We start from the raw sequence: 18,305 nt of genomic DNA, 5'->3' as shown, positions 1-18,305 counted from the left end.
CCATCATCGATATTATGTCGCTGGCAGACGATTAATGATTGCCAAGGTGAAGATCTCATCGGTCCATCAGTTTCTTCTAGTGTACATCTGTGTATATCTGTGTGTATCTGAGTTGGTCTTTGTCTTCTATCTTGCAGTGCTCAATGTCAGTCATGGAGTCGGTTCGTCAGTCTGTCAGTGTCGCCAAGCCAAGCCAAGCCAAGCCAAGTCGGGCCTGGACAACGCAACTATAGAGCTAAAGTCTCTCTCCCCAACACTTGGTATTTATGCCAATTAGTATGAAATTTCTTACGTGCCCGCGGACAGCAGACAGCAGACAAAAGGCAGCAGCCAGGCCACAGATCCAGAGTCAAAGCCAAGACCAACTCCAGTTTCAGTCCTCATCACAAACCATCGCATTGCCGTCTTCTACTGCTGCTGCTGCCGATGTTGCTGCTGCTGATGTTGCTGCTTCCGTTTAAACTGGTCCAGTTTCATTTCACGATTTCACCCTAATATAAAAATCCGCCGACTCTTTCGAGTATTGTCTCTCTGCGAGCTTAGCGCCATTTTTGTCGCGCTTTTCAGACTTTTGGACTAATCTGAGTGCTTAAATCGCCGGAGGCTAAGATATTTTGTATTTAATTTGCTTGCTGCCTGCTTTTGGCAAATATGTGATACGGTATGTGCATACTCGTGTGTAAGAAAACCCCACTTAATCCCTCAACTCCAATTAAGTGTAACGAGTTACTTGTGCTTCCACCCATGCTGTCCAGGATTGGACAAATTTCCAATACAATTTTCCGCACAGCAAAGTGTGACTCGACTCGCACTCCACCTGCCTCGTTAGGCGCTTGGCGGTGGCTATAATTGAGCAATTATTCATTCAAATGGATTGCCAACAGCCTACCTACCACTCCGCCACTACCAAATAGCCGAGCGCCCTCGTCCCCAGTACCGCCCCAATGTGCCCCAAGAGTCAATTTAGCGGCAAACGCATTGCCATTGCCATTGCCATCGAACTGCAATTGCGATTGCAATTATAAAACAATCACTTGTCGGGCTAGGCGGCTCCCGGTCGCCACCTTTAACAGCTTCCCATTATTTTCGTATTCCTCCTTTTTGCTTTTTTGTTGTTTTTGTCTGCCGCACGGCAGAGGTTCCAATGGTTCCAATGGTTCCAGTGGTTTGTTTTTTTAGGCGGTGGCGACGGCAACGGCGGCCACGCAAATTGTGCTTACTTAATAAGTCGTACAACCTGCTAATGTGAGCAATTTACCAAAGGAACGCGCTCCACCCGGCTACCGGGTTGGGTAAACAGGCTTGTGGGCCTCCTCTCTGCCTCCTCACTCTCCTGTGGCACTTCTTTCAGTTTTGTGGTCCTCGCGCATGCGCAACTGCGATTGCAATCAGCAGGAAGGCAGTGCCAGACTCAGACTGAGACTGAGACTGAGACAGAGACTCAGAACCCAGAACCCAGAACCGCATCCAGCGGCAAAGCCAGGAGAAGACAGATACCAGGTCCGATACAGAGACCGATGCAGAGTGTGTGAGTGCGCACAATAAAAAGGTGCGAGCTTAAAGTATTTATGGGCCAGCCTTGGCCAAGTCGATAAGCTGAGCCAGAGCAGCGCAGAGCAGAAGTAAAACAAAGTCGCTGGGACAGAGCACCTAATTATTATAAATAAACCAATCGAACAATAAAGATCTGCTGGCCAACTTTCCACGAAATGTGCACAGTGGCCATAAGAACTTAATCGCAAATGAGATTCCAGGCCAGGCAGGCCAGGACCAGTCCGCGATTCGGACCAGAGGCCGAGACTGGCAACGCCATCGATAACACAATCGATGATGAGGCGGCCCAGAGGCACAGCCCCGGCTTGGCTAACAAGCGGTTCGCCTCGGTTTGATGAGGCAGCCAGTCGGCTGGATTAATCGCTGACATGCACCCATGGACGAGACGATCCAAAAGTGACCCAAAAAGTCCAGCCTTCGAGCCGCAGATAACGCTCTGACGTAGTTAAACATATTGTAATTGCTGTGCTGCCGTTTGCCGAAAACGGGTTTCCATCTACATCTGAAGCTTCAACCCGGTGGCGACGGCAACGGCGACGGTGGCTGCAGCGGCCCGCGGTCCTCTGGTCATTGTTTTGGACTGGCTTCTGTATCGGGCCTTAGCATCAGATTACCACTCTATGTGCAGACAAAGGCGCAGCAGCCAATAAATGGAAGGCGTCGTTGTCGTCCTCAACTCCATCCCCAGCCCCAGCCCCATCTCCATCTCCATTCTCATCCATGTCCACCTCTTTGTCTCTTGACTGTGGCTGTTGTCGTTACGGCCTTTGATTTTTGTGGATCAGCTTTGCACAGTAGCCGTTCGATAATTTGCTATGGCATTCCAAGTGTATGTCTCCTTATCCCGCATGTCAATCAAGCTCCTAATTATTCTCCGAATGCAAAAGATAATTGGCCACCGTTTTTGGGGTGCTACGGAAATTGGCTAAATCAATTTCACTATAAAATACGAGACGGCAGCTCGGCCAAATGCAATTATGACAAACCGGAATCTGAACTGCAAATATGGAGCAAGTATCATCCAATTAAATCAAAAAGGAACATGAAACGAAAGGGGACTGATCGATGTAAGAATGCACAATAAAATCTTCAAGCAGCCAGGATGATACTTATAAGGATGAGAGTATAAGATTTTACTTAGATGATTTCTTATTGATTCGCAGTGGTCACAATATCGAGTAAGTCTTCACTAGAAATTAGTAAAAAGAAGAACTTTTGTCTCACGCAAAATTTGTTCTTAAAAATTAATCAATTATTGAATGAAACACTTCGTGAGTCTGGATTCACCTTCACTTTACCAGAAATCATCAAAACACTTCTTCATCGTAGTTTCCTTTCACCACGTAATCGGTATAAGTTGACTGGAAGGGTATATTCTTTTGATCTTTTGCATATCTATGTACATTTGAGGGACTAGACACCACAGTTTCGTGTGTGGCATATCTAAGAAACAAAGTGAATCTGAAAGGCTCACTAAGTTGTGGCTATTATGGATTATGCGCATCGACTCTAGAGCGAGCTGAATTATGCTCACAGGTATCTTGTAGTCGAAACTCTAGCCTAGAACTGTCCGTGTGTTTGGAGTATCACTAACAGCAGCCCCATCGGCAGCAGCAGCGTTAACGGCAGCTAATTCATTTGGCATCCCAGCAGGTTTCCAGTTGCCGCCACGACAGCCACGTTGGCTATCTATGAGTGGTAATCATGCTGGGAACGCATTGCACTACTTCACATGTTCATATGTAGGTCCAGGTCCAGGTCCAGGTCCAGCTCCAGCTCCATGTCCAGGTCCTGGCATTGCGCCCCGTGTGCTGTCTGGGCATTGCTTTAAGTGTAATGAAATCACACATAGACAGGGTTCGGGTCGGGGAAATATGGAACTGGGACTGGGCAGGGGTCTGAGGTAGTGCGGGACTGCAGCGAGACCATACCATCAACACTTTGTACGTTGTTGTGTAAAACGATTGGCGCGTTAATCAACGTACAAATTTCCGACTTATATGGCCGGCGAATTAAATCGTTCCCCCGAGATCACCAGCAGCCGAGCAGCCGAGCAGCCAGCCATCCAGCCATCCAGCCAGCCAGCCAGCCTGGTCAGCTGTCTTGGCCGGACACTGACAGCTGCCGATTAGAACTGGAGCGATAAATTATACAATTGCCATGCGTGAGACCTGAAGATCGCTTGCAACCGGCCAAGCAAAGAGAGAGGGTTTCGTTTCCATTGCAGTTGCAGTTGCAGTTTCAATTCCATTGCAGCATTGTCCATATCGAGGTCCGAGCCCGAGCCCGGTCCCGGTCCCCCGGCTCATCGCCAATGACAATTACACTGATTATATTAAATATATGAGGCCCATATTTGGGGGCCACTGCCACTGTGTGTGCCATGGGAGTTAACAGTTCGCCTGCTCGGCCCATAGAGCCATCTCCTCGTAATTTGTGCAATTTGCTGCCCCGTCATGTCAACTCCGTTTGCCGTTCGCCCCCAAAAACTCGTGAAAACTATGCAAATTAGCCCAGGCCAAGGAACAGAAAATGCTTATCAGCTAGCAAACGTGCAACATAAGCAAGATGACTGACTATAAAATGCCCTAACATGAAGTGCTTCATCATGGTTTAGGGCTTTAAAACAAACTAAAACGGAAACTCAAGAAAATCCCCAAATACCCTTCTGTTTTTCCTAAAACAAATACGAGTATGCATTCCATTTCCAGTCGCGACTTGGTGCTGTTGCTGTTGCTGTTCTTGCTGGTTATGACCTGTGCAGTTTGTTTGAAATTCTTGTGGCGCGGCATGAAAAATCAATTATGTTAGTTGAACTTTTTGAGCTAAACGCTAAACAATTGCGCATAATTACGAGCGTTGGGCACACATTTGGATGGCACTTGGGGTACCGACTGCATTGCCGTTGCCTCAATTTATGCATTTGCATACGGGGTGGGTCCTGGTCTGGGGTTTAGTGGTGTGAGGTTTTGTGGCACAAGCAAGCAAGAACAACAATTAAAGTTCAAAATGGCAAAAGTTAATGACCGACCGAACAATTGAGGAAATTCACGGAAACTACCATAGGTCTGCGGTCAGGGATTGGAAGGGAATTGAGACGGGGTATAGGGACTGGGAATGGGAATGGGCACGAGACGATTAAATACCAAGCTCGAGGATTTTGTTTGAAAGAACGCGGAAAATGTTTATCAAAGAATCGTTCGTAGAACCCATGTCTGAGGGCATTTTAAACATTGTTGGGCACGGAAACGACTTTTCAAGCATAAACATGGAAATAAGAGTTTCAGTCAAGAATTCTAGGAGCAGGCGCCGTCACAATACTCCAATTCTCAATAAGATCTAGTTTCATTTTAATTTTTAGTACAACTCCAAGGAACCAAAAACTCCAGTTCCATTTTCAAGTTAAGCCCAGGTCAAAATTCGAAATTTCATATTTCCGCGCGTACCTACGCAAATCAGCTGTGTCCGACGTCCCTGCGCAGCACTGGTCGAGTGACGATAGCGCGCACGATAGTTGCACCTATCGCCAACAAAGAACAAAAGAAGTAGAGCACGGAGAAAAACATACGCAAGCGCGTATTAATTTAATTTGTCCATTAAGCCCAGTACTCAGACACCCAAAATATTATTGCGACATAATCAGGGATGATTTTAGCGGTTTCATTTTGTAAAGAGTCACACACCACTGAGCCTTGTGAGCATGCACTTTGGCCTATTTTGGTCATACTGGCCACAGTGGGAAATACATAGCAGTTTCTGTCGCGCTAATATTTTGCGTGTCTGAGAACTGGGCTTGACACACGACCACGCTTATTAACTAAGCAACATATTGTTTAAATTATAAGAGCATTTCCAATGCAACACCTTGCATGCCCTCATCAACAAATATCGACAGCATCACCGAACATACCCTTTTCAAGAAAATATCGACAGCCTCGTCATCGAACCTGGTCAAATTCATCGTCGTAGCGATTAAATACCAAAAAAAAAAAAAGAAACAAACAAAAAACAAAACCAAAGTGAAAAAGTGTAAAGTTCGGGCAAAATCGAAAGAAAACCCAAACCCAAACGCAAAACACACCTTTGCCAAGGGTAATTGTGGTGCCCACGAGCGAGAAACGGAGCAGCAGCGAGCGAAAAAACCCAACCCAACGAGCAGCAATATTTTTGTGCGAAGAAAAAATATCCGAAGGAAAAACCTTAACGTTACCACCTGCTTTGCCTCTACCCCCTTCCAGTGCATACACATACACACACCTGTGCACTTATTCTTTTTACGAAATCCAAGACGAAGGCCAGCCACCAGCCACCAGTTAGAGCAACAGAAATCGGCAGAAACCAGCAAAGCAAACAGCAATCACATCCAAATGCGTGAGCCATCGGTACATAGATATTGAAGAGAGAATTGCCGATCATCGAACGCGTCGTCGAATAGACGGGCGGACGGAGCGGAGCCGATTAGTGCAAAGTCACGTCGCATCAGCCACAAACGCCGCCGAGCAGACGAGCCAGAGCCATGTCCATGCGCACTAAGGTGTTGGGCCTGGTAGATGTGATGATGCGGGTGCCGCCCGTGCTGGTCATCGACGAGATACTAAAGATTGGCATGGGCCTGCCCACACGATTCTATCCGGACACCAGCCCGCCGCAGTCGCCAGTCGCAGAGGATGTGGGTTTTCTAGCCGATGCAGATACTCCGGGTGCAGCTGCCGAGGCATTCGCCACCCTCAAAGCTTTCTTGGGATTGGGCGATGAGGCCCAAAGTTCCATGACCCCCACCGCCAGCCCGCTCGAACAGACCATCGATAATGCCTCCAAAAAGGCGATGACGAATGGAATGCTCAGCACCGGCTTCAACTCCCTCATGTCCGAGTTGTCGCACGATGAGACGCTGGCGGATGTCCTCAGCATAACGACGGTCAAATTCATGATTTGCCTATTCGGTAAGTGGACTGGGGCAACTATAGAAGGTGGTGGTGGGCTCTATAGTAAGGGTTCTCTAGCTAGCCGAGAACCCCTTATCGGACGTACTTTGCACCTGTGCGCACCTCGGGCGAATACTCAAAACACCAATGTTCATTTACCGATTTGATTGCTTCAGGTTTCCTATCCGCCGCTTGCATCTTCATGCTGTGGACGCGGCACCTGGTGATGGTGTACATGTTTCTCACTTCCCTCGGACTCTCGTTCCTCTCCTACTGGTCAAATGTGAGCGCCCTGGCGCTAATGGAGCAAAGTCCCTGCATACTGGAGGACCTGATGTCTCTGAACACGACGAGATTACTGGACTCGGGCGGGGTGATCATGTCGCTGGCGCCGCACGTCATGGCGCAGTGGTTCATGGGCATGCTCTTTGCATACATACACCTGGGACCGAGATACGAACTGCTGCAGAAGTCGATGCCCATCATATTCACTAGTCCCATTCTGATTGCCATGCTGCCGCTGCCACCGCATGTAGTGGAACTTCTGCCCGCGATAGCCGGCACAGCGCCCGTCATCCTCACGCTGGTCACGATGATGTGCAGCGCCATGGAGGCCAGTCGCACTGTGTACAATGGCTACCAATATGCCATGAACTTTGTGTCCAACTTTGGCCTTTCCGCCTTGATAGAGAACGAGTGGCAGCGACTGAATGTGCCCAATGTCCTGCGTGTGTTTTGGACAATCCGGTAAGGTCTGAACTGACTTTTAACGTTCATGTCGTCTAATGTGAATCTCTCCTTACAGAATCATTCAGGGAGGCTATGCCCTGGCCATCGCCGATTCCAATGAGCCCTTGCAATTGTTTCCGGCAATCGAAAAGCTGCTGGTGGATGGCTGCGAAACACTGACCGCAGTACTGGGCATGACGGGGGTCATATCCATGATATGCCACTACATTGGCAGAGGCTTTCAGTGGTTTTTGATGACCTACGACAATGATGAGGAGAAATCGCTGGGCACCGTCTCTGCAGTGCTCTTTTACATTCTAGCCCTGCAGACTGGACTCACATCGCTGTCGCCGGAGAAGCGATTTGTGCGTTTGTGTCGCAATCTATGTCTTCTAATGACCGCCCTGCTGCACTTCTTGCACAACATCGTCTCGCCCATACTTATGTCGTTGAGTGCGGCACGAAATCCTTCACGTAAACGACACGCGCGGGCCCTCACCGTTTGCGCATTCCTCGTTGTGACGCCCGTTTCATTGCTGTACTACTTGTGGTTACAGCGCTCCATTTCCACATGGCTGTTGGCTGTCACCGCCTTCTCGGTGGAGGTGATTGTCAAGGTGTGTAATATAAAAGATTACCGCTCTGCCATTGCATTTATTCCGAAATGATTGCCCGTTGCAGGTGCTCGTCTCGCTGGCCACGTACACTCTGTTCTTGCTGGACGCCCGCCGTCAGTTCTTCTGGGAGAAGCTTGATGACTATCTGTACTACGTGCGTGCCTTTGGCAATTCCGTGGAATTCTGTTTCGGCATACTACTGTTCATAAACGGCGCCTGGATACTGGTCTTCGAGTCGGGTAAGTGGCAGCTTCGTTTCATCTCAAATTACATCGACACATGAGCACATTAATCCATCCATTTAATGCTCAGTTGGCATTTTTGTATTACTTTGAATTGTGCAGTAGTATGTATAAGTTTCCATCATCTTGTCCTGGTCATTGGTCCTCATTTTTGTTATGTGTGTGCATGTAATCTTTTTATTTGGTTGATTTTGTGTATCGATAACTATAACTTGATAGCCCAAAATGCTACAGGCGGCGCCATCAGAGCCATCATGATGTGCATCCATGCCTATTTCAATATCTGGTGCGAGGCCCGAGCTGGCTGGTCGGTGTTCATGAAGCGGCGTTCGGCCGTGCACAAGATCTCGTCCCTACCGGAGGCAACACCGGCCCAGCTCCAAGCGTTCGACGATGTTTGCGCCATTTGCTATCAGGTGATTGCTTCTTTTATTCCAACTAATCCTTCCCTAAGCTCAAGTCTGCTCTCCCACCCAATAGGAAATGTATTCGGCCAAGATTACGCGCTGCCGCCACTTCTTCCATGGCGTCTGCTTGCGTAAATGGCTGTATGTCCAGGATCGCTGCCCGTTGTGCCATGAGATAATGATGTACACGGAGAAGGCCGAGGAGAATGTGCCTGATGCCGAGCCAGCGGAAGCTGACCAAGCAGAGCGCGTGTATCCCCGAGACGTGAGTTGTTCCTTGCTGCTCAACGAAATACATATATTATGGGACTAACTCTTATTTTGATTTGCCTACATAGGATGCGAACAACGCTGGATCCACACGCCGCTCACCGGAGAGGAGCGTCCCTGCCGAGGCGTCCGAAGCTTCCACAACCGCCTCCACCTCCAATTCCGCAATGGTATATGCGGAAACCATTGTCGGGGCAGCAGCCGCTGCTGCTGAGGCACGAACGGCCTCGGTCTCTTCCAGCAGCAGCAATGCGAGCTACATCACAGCTTCCAACCAGCCCCCAACACCGTCGGCCACGACAGCGGCGGCGGCTGTGGCCACAGCGGCGGCCAGCAGTACGACGCACATTTTCCGCGTGACCCAGGACCAACAGTGAGCGATAAGGGATTGATCGGATCGTGGATTGCTCGCGTACCTTCTGTCTATCTGTCTGTCTATCTACCACTTGAATTGTTCTGTGTGTTAGTGTACTTATGTAAAAAAAACGCGAATCTGTCTAGTGACGAAGAGCTTCTTCATACCTTTAAAAGCAATCTATTCCTATAACACAAACACACACACACACACTTTTGATCCTCATAGGCACACACACACGACATACAAACACACACACACATATATATATATATAAAAACATACAGCCATGCTTAACTAAATTATATACCATGCATATAATAGAGAGCTGATCGAGACGAGATCGAAATTGGAATTAGAGATCTATGTACGTTAAGTTTATGGTAAAAAGTTGATCCAAAAATGTTGAAACACACAAAAAAACGTTAGACCTAAGTTCTGCAGCGGATAAAACAGTGTAAAAAAAACAAAAACAAAACCATCAGTAAAGAAATAACATTTATGTATGTGGGGAAGTCTGAAAATGATTTAATCAAGTTACCAAGTAAAAGTTAGTTAAAAACGAGCGAAAGAAGATATCAGCACAGAGAGAAAGTTTGAGGAAACGCAAAACTTACGTTGTATAATTTTGTAATTACAAAAAGAAAAGTTGAATAAGCAAATATTTTGTTCTTGTTTTTGTTTCAATTACCTATGTACGTTTATTTAGATTTAATTTAATCAAACGAAAGAAGCGGAAAATACAGATAACAACAAAACAATATAATCTAAGCGAAACACACACAGAAACTATTGTAAAGCCTTTTTTGACTAGAAATATGTTTCGGAGAGCCACCTCCAACACGACTGCCGTGTGTTTTACAGCCATAAGATGGAGACATGACTAGGACTAGCACAAAATAATTAACAGATGGATCATATCCTGTCCACTGCACTTCAGTTAAAGATCAAATCATTGTAGTTGCGCAGTAGATGATAAGGAGAGACCCGGCAGCAGGTCGTGGTGCGAACTACAGTGATGCGATCGGCACGCTCGAAGTTTGCCTTGACGGTCTCATAGTAGCGGCCATCGCTGTGGACAGATTTAGTGGGTGAGAGTCATTCAGGGTGTCAAGAGAAGACCTTGAACTTACCTGAGGACCATGCAGCGCAGTTTAAGGCACTTGACGCGCAAAATATCGATGGCCTTTTGGCTCTTGTCTGAGAAACGGAGATTGTCAGGATCCCAGCGCAGTTCGAGACGCTCCAGGTTGCCGCAGTTGGAAGCAATGGTGTCCATAAGCTGATCCACATGGATATTCACCCCGAGCTTCTCCGCCGTACCCATGACAATGATTCTGGAAGGCGACCGAAAGAGCATGAGGCCCTGTAATTATTATTGGATGGATATTGAGATTTTCATACTTGCAGTTGCCCAGCAGAGGTAGGATGCTCATCCACAGCTGATCCGTGATGTGGGGCATGCCCGAGAGGCAGCAAGCACTGAGCTGATGACCGTGACGCTGCAGGAACTTTAACAATCCCTCATCGGTGATGTTGTCCGAGGAGTCCATGTCCAGAGAAATGAGAGGTCTAACATGGAAACAGCACATAAGCGTCGTCACGAGCAACTACTGTGATTTCACTTGGTATCACCTGGTATTTCCCGACTCCATCCAGAGCTTGAGAACGCTGTCGTTGAAGCCATTGATCTGTCCGGCTGAGAGGAACTTCAGGCTGGGTATACGCGTCAGCATGTCCACCAGGCACTCAGTCGAGAGATCCGTGGCGGTGATATCTAGCTCCTGGAGGGCGCACTTGTCCCACTCCGCCTGCATCACAAACTCTGACTTGAGGCTGGTGCCATTCATGAGCAGACAGGTCAGCCGCTTGGAGCGCTGGATGAGGGTCTTGAGGGTGGATCCGGTGACCTTGTTGCAAAAGTTGACGGCCAGGCACTCCAGCTGGATGCAGTTGGAACTGAAGGCATCGATGTGGGAGTCATCAATGAAATTGATGCCGTACAGATTGATTACACGCAGATTGGGCGTCGCAGACTTGAGCTTGTGCACATTGATGACCTCGTAGATCTCCTCCTCATCCTCCTCGCACTTCTCGTAGCTGCCAATAAGGTGGAGCACCTCCAGGCCATTGATGAAGTTGTATATTTTTCGCATAAAACCTTCCATAAAGATGACCTCAGACAAACAGATGCACATATACCGCAGCTTGGTGGGGAATGTCTGCATCTCGCTGAAATCGTGAAGCTGCATGGCTAAAAGGTGGATAAAAGGGTTGAGCCAGTCCCTCGCCACTTGTTTGACCTACCCGTGGAGAAGTCCAGCAGCATGTGCGTCAAATTGGGACACTTGCCGGAGAGCTCGTGGAGGACCGTGTGTGTGATCAGCTCGATGGGCAGTTCAATGTACCGCAGCGTCGGGCCGAATCTTACCGATATCAGCTGGAGGAGCATCTCCAGGGAGCCCACATGTAGACCCGATACCTCCGGCCGGAGGGACACATTCTTCCAGAGTCGCGTGTCATATGCAATCTGACGCCAGCGACGACAAATCCGAGCCAGGCGACAGATCTCTCTGTGCGACAGATACGAAAAGATGTGCAGCAGCACCTTATCGGGCAGCTTCTCGATGGTCTGTCACAGGTTTGGTATAAAATATATTTTAGTTATTTCAATAATTGCACTCTCTATATTCATATCTCTTTATCGATCTAAGTAAACTTGACAACAAACGTTTGACCCATAGATCATCTTCTGTAATTCTGCTGGCATATGACAGAACAACTTCGAGTTGCAACCCAAACAGGGTGAATTAGATATTAGATTTTGTTGCACAGTGTTACAATAGATAAAGAAAGAGCGGATAAAGGGAAGAATTCTCCCCAAACGCATTGTACCGTATCAGCAAAGGGACTGCGAACTGTGCCATCGGACAAATAGACTTGGGATGCCTCGACGGCCAGCTGACCCCAGATATCCGTGGATATATCCATTGCTCAGGTATATAGGTTGTCACTTGCTTATATAAAATATATTATATGTGCTGATGAACACTGCGTGGTCTGTTGTTTGTCTGTCTATTGCGAGTCCGTCGGACCGAGCTACTTTCGCGCTACTGCGAGAAGGAACAAGAATCGAAATCTCCAAAAGACCCGCCAGGCAATCGGCTCAAGAGAACCGCAGCCACCACCACCAGCATGTTCCTATTAATAGTCTATAGATGAGTGCTAGTAACGATCGCAACAGAGCCACAGAGAGAGAAAGACAGCGAGGAAGAGAGAGGAGAAATTGGCTGAGGCGAAACAGCTCTAGCGAGGATGCCCCCCAGACAACACCCAGGTGCTCATTTACGCACTCATACACCAACACCTACATAGATCTGGCTGCAGACGAGTACATAGGAATGCGTTTGTTTGGGGCCTGCTAACTTTTCTCTATACATACATATGTACATACATATATAAACGATCTACTCTACTCTACAGTACATATGTACATACATATGTATGTACAATCGATCGGTTTGTTTTGTTTACTGCCAGCCCCCGCCACTTACCAGCCGCGTCTTCACTACCGTATCATCGCGTCCAATGGCTTGTGCTGTTGTTTGCGCTGCCAAAACATTCCAATTATCCATCGAGTTAACTTAACTTCAGCTATAGCTAGGATGGATCAGCTGGGAAAGTGTCTGAGTGTGGTTTTATGTATTTCTGTTTCCGGTTCTATTTCCTATGTCTTGTTCTACAACGAAGCTCTATATAAAGCCGTGGAAGGTTTATGTCGGTGGTCTTATATGCGTCTATAAGTAGAGTAGGCCAAATATTAATTAATTAAGCAAAAATATTCATACATATGTATGTGTATATGCACATATATGTATGTTTGCACATACTATGTATTTTGAGGAAACGCTTTTAAAGAGTTACGTCAGGCAGTGTTAGCTTTGAAAGTACTGTACAATACAGAGAATATGATTTTCTCTTAGAAACATAAGACATATAGTTACCCATGATGTTAAATGATTAAACAAAGTTGTTAGGTACTTTATAAATAAACGAACATTTAGCAAAAGTGCAGCACGCTTTCATTAATTAATTACTTTTTACCGCAATTTTCAGTTATCAAATTAAAACATTTTCCCACTGCGCTGCACTCAACTATGGCAAATTATGCAAATTTCTCGTTCTTGTTGAAAATACACATGCAATTTGTTGTACCCTTTGGGCAGTGGTCTATTTATAGAAGGTTTTGTTGGCTCTGCAGATGAATCGGCGCGTCTGCAGTTCAGCAATCACCGTAATTTCGTAACCTCCGCCACAATGTGGGAGGGAATTACTTGGCAATTTGCAATTGTGTTTTCACTTTTGTTGAATTGACTTTGACAGAAAATTACTGGCAATGTGGCTGCTGCAGGGATCCGTATTTACATTGAGGCGTGTTCCGCGTAGTGGACTGCTCCACAACTCTCTGGTAACTGAGAAAATGCAGGCGTCCGCGGAAAATGGTTTTGCCAAAATCAACCTGGTCGGAATGGGGGAATGGAGGAGATGGAGGAACGGTCTGATCATAGAGCACGGCGACTGCAAGCATCATTTGTTACAGCCGGCCGATTCTGAAATGTTTTTGTTGATGCTTGGCCCACGGCCATGCAGTTTCGAGTGGTGGCACACACACACACACACACTTCTTTGATAGCAATCCGGCGATGGTGCACGGCGGAGAGAACATTAGTTTGAATTGTAGCGTTTGGGTGATGTCAAATTTGAATTTAGCGCGCGAGCTGAAACCACGTAAGGAAAGACGTAAGAACAGTAATGGACAATGGTGGGTTACTACGGAATGAAGATACATACATACATTCATATGGACGTATGTACATATGTACATATGTATATTAGGGTGCGTGATCTATGAAGAAGGGCTAAGTAGTTTTTCACTTAACTGTTATACTAAGTTTTGATATAAATAAACCTGAACTTGAACCTCATTTGTTATTAAGAACTTTTGAAAAATTTCAATATCAGTTCGAAATTTGTTGCAAATTCACAGTGTGTGAAAATTAAATGTTCATTGCATACAAGGATGCTCTGTCAATAAGTTTGGTGAGTGTTGCGAATGAGCATGAAGAAGTCATTTGATGGTTTTCCCACGGATAATTAGCTATTAGTCGTCCTTTAGTATAAATATGCACATAAGTTTGCTATTTTGGTATTCGCTGAATGAAAGAAAGAAATTGGAGGTCGCCAGTATAAAAAGAAAATAACCCAAGACATAATATCAGATTGTAAAATTATGGAATCTAAAGATTCAGTGACTGAAAATATGGCGAACAGCTCCAGAAAGCGAAAACAGCCAAATATGGGGAGGACACTGGCAATCGGAAGACTCTGTGCGGCTATACTTCTGATTGTGCTGGTGACGAGTGTTGACGGAAGTACCCCCAGTCCAACCCCACCAGATGATCCCCCTCCCCCATTTTGGCGCAAAGGCTATTCGGGTGACGGCACCACTCACGAGCAGATGGGGACGCTTCATTTTCCCGAAGTTGAATACTCAGAGTACGAGCCTTCGACCAACTACTCCCAGAGAGAGAACTTCACTGAAATGTGGGTGGATGTTGTTTTTAAACTTTCGCGAACCTTTTTTGACAAAATGTTTCCACTTGACCCGACCATACCAAGAGGTAAGTGAGGAACGATGGCCGTCTCTGGTTAGGTGATTTAGGTTTAATAGTGAACTACTCAATTATTTTATCCAGGTTACATAACGGACTTGGCTAAGGATAACATGAGATTGGGGCCAAAAGTTATACGGGACGATTGGGCAGATTGGTTGAACGCATTCTGGAGTATGTGGCTATGGATAATCTTCCTGGTTGCTTTCATTGTCCTGTCACCCTTTGCAGGGTGAGTACATCATGGTGTATCGCATCTCATTACAAAAAAAAACAACGATAAACTTTTTTGTGCATGGAACAGTGTCATATATTTCTGCTTCTGTTGCCATCGCTGTAAGCTGGGATGTCCAGCTTGCCATTCGGGTGAAAATATGAGGAAGACCCTTCTTTGGAGCACCTGCTTGATTCTGTTCCTTCCATTAATCGCGTAGGTTATCGCAATGTTTTCTCACGAATGCGAGTACGAATGCTAATGTATTCCTTCTTTCTGTGTTCATAGTGGCAGTATGGGCCTGGCTTTCCTCTCAAATGGTATGCTAGAACGCGGCCTAGCCAACACCAAGAAGACCCTTGAAATGGGTAGCGTGGACACTTGCAACTTCCTGAAGGATGTCAGCGATCATGTTCATCATTTGTTTGTGAATAATTTTGAGGAGCTGGAGACACATCTGGTCTCTACCATCATGGGTATAATCTAGTTAAATGTACCTATCCTCTACTCTAAGGTTTTATCTCACTCACTACAGATGCACCTAAGCATATGTTCCAGGACTTGAACGATGTAGCGGAAGGTAATGCTGTCGCGGAATTAACCAGGATTTTTGCAAGCTTTCCAAATGTAGCGAAATATCCCGAGAAGGGTGGGATATCTAGAATATACTTTGCAGTATTGTACGTAAAAATTTTGGCCCATAACCTAAGAAATGGTAAGAGACAAATTTCCCGGTTCCCAAGGATTATGGGGAAAACATATGTATGTATGTATGAACAGATAGTGCATTTGCATATGTACATATGTACATACATACATATGTATACATATATGTACATACATACATATGTATACATATATGTACATACATACATATGTATGTATACTTCCTGAGTACCGGGTATTGTACGCTACATCTCGCTACACCCGCTGCATTTCGCTTTCAGCTCTTCGGGGATTGAAGCGCGACGTTAACCATGCTGCGGTGGTGCTTTGCGGCAATTATGATTGCCTGAAATTTTTGCAAACCTCAAATATTGAGTTTGCTGACACTTCCAGATGCCTTCACTTGGACGAGGTGAACATACAAACACAAATATCTAAATATACATATACATACATATATGTACATATATATCAATATACATACACATGTACATACATATGTACATATCTCAATACATACTTACATCACGGAATCTTGCCAATTACCCTTTAGATCCCGGAAACGGTCCACATGTTTTACGAAATTGACCGCTATCAAAATAAGGCGGATAAACGGCTTAAGTGGATACCACGCCTTCGTAATATTAGTAAAAAGATTATGGACGCGATGGAACGAGTCTCACCACCGGTAATTCGAGACATACGCAAAGCAAGGATACTGTTTGCCAAGGAGTCAAGGAGAATACAAGAAATAATTGATGTGGTCATCAGTGACATTCACCTCGGCACTATACGAGCGAGCAGGGCGTTCGAGGATCTCTATGACAAATTTAATGAAACACGTTACTTTGTCGTTCTATATATCGCTGCAGCCGTGATTGGGGTGAGTTTGTATTGCATTCATTCATACATATCCATATGGAAAGGGAATATCTTCACATGGCCCTCCAATTAATTCTTCAATTAATTAATTAATTCTCCGAAATTCTTTATTAGATACTGTGTTTACTGGTAACGGCTTTGATTGTCGGCTGTTTGGCAAGACGTCCCACCGGAGCGAGTAATGAATATTTCACCACGAGAATCGCGTCGTACTTGCTGATACTGTGAGTGCTCCGAGATTATAAATAAGCATCCTTAACTGAGAACACATTGTCCGTGCAGGTCCATTATTTTAATATTCTGTGCGCTATCTGTCATGCTGATAGTGGTGCTGTTTTATTTTGTAATTGGTGGTGTTGCGTACAAAGGCGCATGTGCACCGCTACGGGAAGAGCAGGGAAGTGCGCTTCTCAAACAGCTAGACTCGGCGATCGATCTGCGGACGATCTTTTCTCTCCGCAATGTGGGTATACCAGCTGCCAATGTATCAGCACCGCCAATCAGAGTATCAAATGTGATCAAGGCGTGTGAGGGCGACGACTATTTGTTTAAGTTTCTGCACGATAACAGGATCTTTGACATTGACGATTTTCTTCGATTGAAATTAATAACCAAAGCAGAAAGGAGTTTCGATAAAAATCTCGATCTATCGAAGGAATTTATACTGTCGGAGGAAGATAAGACCTATCTAAAGGAAGTGGACATAATGGAAGCGGCGAATTATCACAGCAGCTTGTTTACCGGATTGGTTTGCAATGGCCTCAAATCATTAAATTTAGATAGCCTGGGGAAAGGCCTCAGTGACTTATCAAAGTCGCTGGAATGGAGATCTTATGATGCTGCCGTGGTCGCGTTTGAGAACGCGCATGTTACTCTCAAGGCAATTAAGTCCGCCTACTATCCTCGTGTAGAAAAATATTTTAGGGATATAATTAATAACGCCAAATATACGGATAAAATACTTTTATATCAGAACTATAACTTTGGCGATTCCGTTAGAGTTTTGCGAGAAAAAATTGAGAAGACTGAAAATTTTATACGGACTAAAGGAACGGTCTACGTATCTACTCTTGGCCAAAACCTAACTTCAGTGGTTGAGGAACACATGAATGGATATCTGAGAATGATAGTTCGTGAAGCCCACATAAAGATCGGTCGCTGCAAGCCTCTGACCTACATATACGAACGCGGCCTGGACTTGGTTTGCAAACGCATGGTTGACCCCATAGTACGTAATACTTTCGTTGATTTCGGTTTCATTCTTCTATACCATTGTAAGTCTTTACAGAACGGCTATTGGATAGGTGTGCTAGTGTCGGCGATCCTTCTGATCCCCGTGGCCTGTATAGCTCATCGTCTGCAGTGCGTGTTTAAGCAACATAGGGTGATTCCGATAAGGGTCGTCAGAGCACGAGCTGTGCGAACAGTTCATGTTGATGTTGACGAAGACCCATGTCCCTTCTGCAGTGCAGGACCAAAGAGGCTGCCAGGTGGACATGTCGTCCGCATTGATCAGGACGGTGCAGAAACTTCGATTTTGTGTACGGCAATCACAAGCCAAGAAATATTGAAAAGTATCGATGTAGACAGCAAGAATAAATTAGACTAGTGCTGAAAAAATAAACAAGAAATCCGAGATATTTTTAACAACCCGGTTTGTCTCACCTTTCTCATTTACTATCCAATAGAGAGCCGTCATCTAAATAAAATAATTTGTTGAGACGTGATTAATGAGTCAAATAAAATTATAGTTTTAGCGCTGAGAGTCCTAT

At 45.7% G+C, this 18,305-nt stretch overlaps 3 protein-coding genes across 5 annotated transcripts; 2 read left to right on the top strand and 1 right to left on the bottom strand.

Moving 5' to 3' along the window:
- Positions 1–5,574: 5,574 nt before the first annotated feature.
- LOC117898155 (protein TRC8 homolog) lies at positions 5,575–9,577 on the top strand. 2 transcript variants are annotated; one of them, XM_034807360.1, is made up of 7 exons: positions 5,575–6,497; positions 6,656–7,226; positions 7,285–7,825; positions 7,890–8,064; positions 8,287–8,483; positions 8,548–8,739; positions 8,813–9,577. In XM_034807360.1, exons 1-7 carry the CDS (start codon positions 6,071–6,073, stop codon positions 9,119–9,121), a joined length of 2,412 nt encoding a protein of 803 aa, XP_034663251.1. In that variant the 5' UTR covers positions 5,575–6,070; the 3' UTR covers positions 9,122–9,577. The 2 variants fall into 2 exon arrangements, with proteins under 2 accessions (XP_034663251.1, XP_034663252.1); XM_034807361.1 differs by having other exon boundaries at positions 5,576–6,497; positions 8,302–8,483.
- A 197-nt stretch (positions 9,578–9,774) lies between these two features.
- On the bottom strand, positions 9,775–13,537 carry LOC117898158 (F-box/LRR-repeat protein fbxl-1). Of its 2 annotated transcripts, XM_034807365.1 has the most exons (7): positions 13,315–13,537; positions 12,654–12,896; positions 11,407–11,731; positions 10,735–11,353; positions 10,504–10,671; positions 10,233–10,436; positions 9,775–10,171 (listed from the first exon to the last, which is right to left on the bottom strand). In XM_034807365.1, exons 2-7 carry the CDS (start codon positions 12,732–12,734, stop codon positions 10,036–10,038), a joined length of 1,533 nt encoding a protein of 510 aa, XP_034663256.1. In that variant the 5' UTR covers positions 12,735–12,896; positions 13,315–13,537; the 3' UTR covers positions 9,775–10,035. The 2 variants fall into 2 exon arrangements, with proteins under 2 accessions (XP_034663256.1, XP_034663255.1); XM_034807364.1 differs by lacking the exons at positions 12,654–12,896; positions 13,315–13,537 and adding an exon at positions 11,995–12,209.
- Positions 13,538–14,300: 763 nt separating this feature from the next.
- Positions 14,301–18,142, top strand: LOC117899080 (prominin-like protein). Its single transcript, XM_034808849.1, has 10 exons — positions 14,301–14,780; positions 14,856–15,003; positions 15,076–15,201; positions 15,274–15,461; positions 15,521–15,700; positions 15,933–16,063; positions 16,205–16,534; positions 16,648–16,757; positions 16,816–17,761; positions 17,822–18,142. The coding sequence occupies exons 1-10, from the start codon at positions 14,390–14,392 to the stop codon at positions 18,140–18,142; spliced, it is 2,871 nt and encodes a 956-aa protein (XP_034664740.1). The 5' UTR covers positions 14,301–14,389.
- Positions 18,143–18,305: the final 163 nt, after the last annotated feature.

Source organism: Drosophila subobscura, chromosome O, assembly GCF_008121235.1.
Source record: "Drosophila subobscura isolate 14011-0131.10 chromosome O, UCBerk_Dsub_1.0, whole genome shotgun sequence".
Taxonomy (NCBI): Eukaryota; Metazoa; Arthropoda; class Insecta; order Diptera; family Drosophilidae; genus Drosophila; species Drosophila subobscura.
Note: the sequence above shows the minus strand (reverse complement) of the source record. Positions and strands in the feature narration are given on the sequence as shown.